We start from the raw sequence: 7,563 nt of genomic DNA, 5'->3' as shown, positions 1-7,563 counted from the left end.
TTCATCGTCATTTCAGAGTTACAGCAGTTTCATTTTTGTGGGTTGTTGCAAATCACTGTGCAAGAAAACATGGTGGTAAGTCTGTGATTTGTTAATGCTAACTCGTCAGTAATCATCAGTGGTGGAAGAAGTACTCTATTTTAATACTTAATTAAAAGTACAGGCACCACACGAAAAATGTCACTCAAGTAAAAGTCATCCAGTATAATACAAGAGAAGTACTGGTTTTAAAAGTACTTAAGTATCAAATGTAAACGTACTACACATTCAAATTTACAGATCTGATTAAAAGCAACCTATCTTTCTAAATACAGCCGCAAGAGACAGGTGGATATTTCCCGTAGTGTGTGGAGGATTGCCCGGCGTCATAGCTCTGCTGTTGTGGTAGTACCCCCTTCAGTTTGGGACTGCAAGTTAAGGATGAGACAACGAGGTAGACTCTGAAACTAACTGAAAACGCTTGTGATCAGGCAGAAATCTCACCACAAATCCACACAGATGTTATCTTCAGCACCACTGACAAAGGGCAGCTCACAGTCCCACACAGAGCTACGTCTCAGCTCGGTCACAAACTGGCTGCGACTCACAGTGCGAAAGCAGGTCCGGTCTTCTGCACAGCCACACGTGACTCCACAATGCTCTCACTGCAACCTTCCCCCTTTAACAAGCCTGAATAGAAACCTCTTCTAGTAAATGCAGTGCTGGTTTGAATGGACCAACTCAGTCCTCATAAAGTCTGTTAAGACTTGGGGGGGGGCAATCTGCCGGGTCATTTGGTGGAGCAGCCGCTGTTCCATTAGGGTCTGAGCTGCTTGTATCGGATGCTGGCTGTACTGTACATCTCTGGCTGTGCTCGTACTGGCCAATGATCCAGCATCAGACAAACTCAAGCATTGCCCCTTTGAATTAGAGATATGTAATGTTATCAGCTGCATGAGGCCCCTTGGCTCCCCAGCTTTCTTCCAATACATTTTCAAAGGTAAAATATTTCTCCTATATGTGTCTAGCAATATATGTTGTTTACTGAGACGTGCATCCATGATGCCGTCTGCCCCACGGCCTTTTCTTCTTTTCACCTTGCATTAGTCCAGACTTGTACTAATTTCCACATTTCCATCACAACTCAAGTTCTATTTTCTGAGCTGCAGTTTCTTAACATTTTACTATATGATAGTATTTATACTTTTAATTACTTTCATGCAAAAGCGATTTATGTTGCCTTTTAGGTTGTTGTTTACCATTTAAAATGTGTGCTACCATGGGAGTGACATAATTTGGCTGCTACTCATGAAGTCTGGGTGCATATTTTTTCCCCGAGTTTACAAGTAGGAAATCCGACTTCAGGTGGCATATCAGGATAGTTTTTCTAGTTGGGAGTTCCCAGTGGCCTTGAACGCAGCATATAGGCTAATGCTGAAATGACATCAGCACAAGATGCCTGAGAGTAATTACCAGATAATTATCTAAAGTAACATTGTAATTAATTTCACTGTTAACATGGAAATGTACATTGAAAATCTGAGTGTCATAGGCTGAGCAACCTGGTTAATATGTGGACCACATATTGAAGCGCTGAGAATACCGTCAGAATTGGCTACATTGTAATGCATATTTTTAGCTGTCCTGTTGGGCTAAATTAATGTGTTTGGGCTTGATGGAAAGAGGGGAGTCAGAGCTACAATTTGGTGTATCACAACTGAAATTCTGAGTCTCCTGGGCTGAACAGCCTGGTAATATTAGGAGTAAATTTTGGAGCCCCTAGGATATCTCCTTAATTAGCTTTATTGTAATGCATATTTCTAGGTATGCTGTTGGGCTATATTAATGTGTTTGGGCTTGATGGAAAGAGGGGATTCAGGGCTACAATTTGGTGTATCACAACTGATACACCATAGTGCTTTACAGCAGGCCTCTGGAAAGAGCCAAATTTAGGCCTAACTCAACAGTTCTCTGACAGGGGCCACAAGTTTGAAAATGAACAATGTTGGTCTCCAGTGAAAGGCCTGGATCTAGGCTATATATTGCCCTATCACTGAAGTAAATGTGATCCTGTTGAAGAGAGAGCCAGGCCTATGAGTCAGCAGCAATTCTGCCCTCTTCGGTGAGAGAGGTTTATCCTGTACTCACCCGAATGTAAGACTTAGCTGTGTGTACTGTATGGCTGGTTTGAAGCTTCCAGGTTGTCTTATAATTCTGGGTCTGGGCTTACAGTGCAGAGGAAGAGCTAAGCTTTAAATGTGTGTATTATTAACCATATATGTGAAAATGCTGGGCAGAAGTACATAGCAAAACTTTAAGAAATCTGACCTCTGACCCCGGGCGGACAGGCATGCCAAATTGAGTCTGTCCTGGTGTATGTGGAGTCATCAAGTAGAGTCATCAGTCCTACTCCGAGTCCAACGGTGCAAACCGTTTGGCTCTAGCACCTTCCTATCAAAAGTTATCCCCAAAAAACTCACCCGACTTTTGACACTTAGAAATTAGCTGTTATTTTCTGTCCGCAATGCGGCATATATGCTGCAGCCGGGACAGCTTCTGACAACTACTCTCCGATTGTCTCGAAAATACATCAGTCCTACTTGAAATTCAACCCCGAGTCCAATGGTGCTCTTGGTGGTCTGCAACTTGGTGGCTCTAGCACCTTCCTATCAAAAGTTATCCCCCAAAACTGTGTGTCATTCTAATCTGTAATATGGCATTTACATGTTTTAATTAAAGCAGTGGAAGCTGACTCATTTTACCCTGGTCTCCTAGAGCAGAAATAATGACTTAAATGAAAGCTGGCTGAATCAGAGTGTCACACTCTCATTCTCAGCCTGTGTACAGATGCAAATGCCCCCCTCCCCCCACAGGCAGCTGCAGGACAGCTATGACTGTCTGCAGAGTTGCCTGTGCACAGGGTCTATTATACTCTGATCACATGTGATACAAAGGAAATTCAGCCAAAATCAACAAGTTAGTGTGTAGGTAGCTCTTTAGTGTTAGCAGGTTTAAAAATAGGTGTTTAGGATATTTCTCCTCAACTTCCACGCTACGCTCGGTTACCTAACAACAGACATTGTTGAGTTTTTCAGTCTCAGAACAAGAATTTTCCAAGAAATGATCAGCTGTTACAGTGCTTATAGTCGAATCTTTATTGTTTGCTATGTACAGGGGAGATAACAAAAAATCAAAGACACTGTTATGTACATAATAAAATTAAACTAAGTGTCAAGTTAAAAACAATTGCAATGTGCAAACAACATGCAGTGTATATAGATATTATTGCAAGAGTGTTGAATGAATGGCATTTTGTTCACTCATCCAGCCAGTCGAGGTTCAGTCCTTCTCCCCGAAAAGATGTGCGCTTGACGCCGTAATTAAACAGCAGCTCCTCACAGATATCAATGTCTCTTGTGGCCTGCAACAGGATGACATCCCTCTCTCCTTCAGGGAAGTTCATCCTGCAATAGACTGGCCTCAGGTTTGCCTTCTTGGAGGAATGATTGATCCTCCGGCCCATGGTGTCTTCTGTTGGGTGACACCCACACGGGAAAGTCTGAGCATCTACGCAGAGGTCCCGACCACCACCATGGAAAAAGAAAAGGTAGTCCATCTCATCCTGGATGGACTCCATCATCTTCCGGCCCTCTGCTCCTGTGATTACCTTGCCATGGTAATCGCAAACAATGGATCCCATGGCAAAGGCTTTGGTGGCAACAACTCCTGTGGTCAAAAGAAGGTGCAATTAGTATTCACTCCAGGAGCACAATATCACAGTGTTTTACTGCTGGATTAATGCTCGCCTGCTCACAAGACATGTTTACATACCATGTCCTTTTGTGCCACCAAAGTCCTTGAGGGCCAGGCCTGTCCACTTTTGACTATGGAGCGTAGTGAGGATCCATGGATCCGTCTCCACCTGCACCCTACTGACTGGTTTCCACTTTGCCACTACGTTCTCGGGGCGAGGACAGTTGGCAGTCCAACCCTCTTTTCGGATGAGCAATGACACCTTGCTGACTGTCGGGGGCCGTCTCGAACACTGGGCTGTCAAAGACAAATGTTAAATTAATTTTCTTGTCCAAAATGTGAATTATGTTACTTTGATTATAGAAATATTGTTAACTCCTAGCATAATTTCCAGAACACCAAGATGTGTAATCATTTTTTTAAATGATAAAGTGCGTCAACTTACACAAGAGGTGCTCCTCCCGCTTGGCAAACTGCACAGACCTCCACCTGTCATAAAAGACTCTGTCAGGTGGAAACCCTGCAGCGGTCCGTTTTTTTTCCGTGGGTGGGGTGCTACTCGCCGTCGCTGGGAAGTGCTGGAGAAACGCTCCAAAGTCCCTGTCATCCTGGTCAGCTGCGCCTCTGCCTCGCTTCTTTTTCCGACCTATCCTCTCATCAGCCGGCTCATCAGAAGGAGCGCTGAAAAGAATATTTCATAGTCAAACTCTGGTAAACAGAAAATATTTGAATGTTGTATGTTTTGGATGATGACACAAACCATGTCGAAGTACTGAATCTGTGGGCTCTTCTCACTTTTTGGCTTGAAAAGCTTGGTAATTCATACCTGCAATGAAGAATAAATTTCAGATTATACCTCAATTCTTTCAGCATATTTTTCTTACAGAAAATAAAATAATATTATTTGAACTTGATGTAGTACATAAGCCAGCCACTCAACTTAATCCTTTTATATTTCTCTGTACAGCGTGTATAAATGCATACACTATAATACATGATTCTGCTAAAACTTACTGTTCGTGCAGACGGTTGAGGTCGCTCGCAACGTTGCCAACTGGTATGCCCTGTTTGGACAGGAAAAATCTGCCCTGGTCGTCCACACTGTCCTGCAGACATGCTGGACGAACCTTGTGGAAGTATGCGTCCAGCATCTGTGGAGATCAGACAGGAAGTTAATGCTTCATTCTGATGCTAAAGTAATTCATATTAAGTCTTTTCAGGCTGCTAGAGAACTTATTACAACCCCACCATCCCCTAAATCATCATCAGTCATTCATTGGCAAAAGTATACGAGGAGGTGCTGGTGTCCTCTGGGGGGGGGTCAATCATATTCAGCCTTATAGAGAACTTACAGCAGAGTCCTCCACTGCGAGGGAAAATGTTGCACTCTGCTTTGTGGACGCTGTCAGTTCACTGACCCCAATTCGGAATCGTCCCTCAACATGTGTCTTGTTGACCCAATCTGAAGCCTGGAAAACAAATAAAGAACACCGTGGGGATTAATGACATGACTACAGGGTGACTTACTGTACAGTGTTTCCTCAGTGTGTATAAAGTCAAAGTACTTACTGTAAATGCCCTCACTGCTTCTGGTCGCTGGAAGTATCTCAGGACCAGGATGGCTTCGCAGAAGTAACGGAACAGCGTCCTTTGGTCTTCTTCCACATGCTGCTGATCCAGGAGCCTCCTGCGGATGTCCAGCATGTCCATCTGTGACACTCTGAGGACTCTCTGGCAGTCTTGGAGAGTCGGCTGAGCAGGTCTAGAATGATTTGATGAAAAAAACAAACAAATAAGGAGGCCAGTTAGAAATGTTTCTGTATCTGTGCCTGGCAGCGTTCCAAGATTTAAATTTAATGACTCTGCATTAAATAAAAAGTAATACTAGTGAATAACAACTCACTTTTTGTTGCAAGTTTCAACTGCCGCGCCTGGTGGTCTGTGACTGGATTCAGCAGGTGTGTCCATGGGGTCATTAAGAATTAAAAAATGCATGTCACGAAGGTCTTCCAGAAGAGCCTGTCTGGAAGCCTCATCGGGGTACCGCCTGACCATGACGTTGTAGTCCCAGGTTCTGCCTTGAAGGGTCCAGGCCTTCATCGACTTTTTGGCTCTGTCCACCTCTGCATTCCTCTCCTCATTTGTGTGGTTCTTCAGGCAGACTCTTAACAGGTGGTTAGGCAACAGCTCCTGTGGTCTGAAACACTGCAGACAGGAAACGATGCGGCGATCCTTGTCACTGTGAGAGAGAAGGTACACGGTTTAGTTTGATTAAAATCGTTTCATAAAACAAAATAATCCAGAAAGACTTGAGACAAGGAAGTTTTTGATTTGGCGCTACATAAATAAAATTGAATTGAATTTAATAGCGTTGATGGGAAAAAAAGATTGGATTTGACCTAAATGGCACAATAATCACATTCTCAACACAGACATGTTTACTTATGTCATATAAAGAAAAACTTTGAAGGTGAAACAGATTCAAAAGGGAGGGGGCTGGTGTGATCCTAATACAATGAGGTGCAAATTGGACACTCTAATTACAATGCCACACTGAAGTCCAGACTGCTGCCTCTGAAAAAGCCTTTGTTTTTGGATTTTAGGCCATGATCAAATATATGTTCTTGTCAAATTATTATTTTATATACTTATTATTTCTAAGTCAGGGACAAAACACATACAGCTTGTAGTTAACTCAAAGTTAAGAAAAGAATAACTGTAGTAATTTAGTCATTAAGGAGTGTTTTGCTAGCTTTTTGCTCATAGTATTGTCAACCAACAGGCCACCTGGGTACAGCAGTAAGGCTGTTAAATAACAAGAAATAGATTATTTACTTAAGCTTACAGATGTTAGTACACGTGAATGCATTCTTAAAATGTAAAGACAGAAAATACAAATGATCTGAACTTACCGCTTGGGAGCCATTCTTCGCAAATGAAAAAGCTAGTTTACAAACAAAGGAAAAATGCAGGAGGAATCTTCAGTGTTTTCTTGAAGAACTGAGTACATGGTGCCTCTGAGGTCTCACCTTATATGTCCACTTGATAGTCCCTCCCACCTTTCTGCAGCAGCCAAGAGGGGGTGGGCTGACCATGACTGATTTGTTTTTAAATAAAGTAAGTCAAATGTAAGAAAAGACAAAGATGAGTTACATAACACATTTTATTACATGTTCAGTGTAGGGAAATCTGATTATTCTGATCATTACATACAATGTTGGCCTGAAATTTTGGGAAATGTTTGAATTGTAGGCCTGGGCTTGCAGTACAGAGGAAGAGGAAAGCTTTAAATGTGTGTATCATCAACCATATTTCTGAAAATGCTAGGCAGAAGTACATACCAAAAACTTTAAGAGATCTGACCTCTGACACCAGGCAGACACAAGTTTCAAAATAAACAATGTTGGTCTCCAGTGAAAGGCCTGACTCTAGGCTATAGATAGTATAGTAAATGTGATCCTGTTGAAGAGGGAGAATTTTACCCTGAACTCACCCAAAAATGTAAGAGATATAGGACAAGCAGACTCATTTTACCCTGGTCTCCTAGAACAGAAATAATGACTTAAATGAAAGCTGGCTGAATCAGAGTGTCACACTCTGATTCTCAGCCTGTGTACAGATGCAAATGCCCCCTCCCCCCACAGGCAGCTGCAGGACAGCTATGACTGTCTGCAGAGCTACCTGTGCACAGGTGCAAGTTTACCTGGAATGTGGTTGTTTAATTTAACTTTCATCAGAAATAAGTTGTTTGCAGCTAACCAGTCAGGGAGCATCCAGCATACATACAAACAATTTGTTTCTGTCTGTAAACAACCTGTACAGTTTACCCTC

General features: G+C 42.6%; 1 protein-coding gene across 1 annotated transcript; it reads right to left on the bottom strand.

Annotated features, from left to right (window-relative positions):
• Nucleotides 1-3,110: 3,110 nt before the first annotated feature.
• Nucleotides 3,111-6,730, bottom strand: LOC119889654. Its single transcript, XM_038700459.1, has 9 exons — nucleotides 6,645-6,730; nucleotides 5,636-5,971; nucleotides 5,302-5,494; nucleotides 5,085-5,201; nucleotides 4,747-4,883; nucleotides 4,493-4,558; nucleotides 4,178-4,413; nucleotides 3,811-4,029; nucleotides 3,111-3,705 (listed from the first exon to the last, which is right to left on the bottom strand). Exons 1-9 carry the CDS (start codon nucleotides 6,656-6,658, stop codon nucleotides 3,296-3,298), a joined length of 1,728 nt encoding a protein of 575 aa, XP_038556387.1. The 5' UTR covers nucleotides 6,659-6,730; the 3' UTR covers nucleotides 3,111-3,295.
• Nucleotides 6,731-7,563: the final 833 nt, after the last annotated feature.

The sequence above is a fragment of the Micropterus salmoides genome, unplaced genomic scaffold (assembly GCF_014851395.1).
Source record: "Micropterus salmoides isolate LMB-PRFRI ecotype aquatic unplaced genomic scaffold, ASM1485139v1 Ms_hic_scaffold_579, whole genome shotgun sequence".
NCBI classification, from domain to species: domain Eukaryota; kingdom Metazoa; phylum Chordata; class Actinopteri; order Centrarchiformes; family Centrarchidae; genus Micropterus; species Micropterus salmoides.
This window is presented reverse-complemented; position numbering and strand designations above follow the sequence as displayed.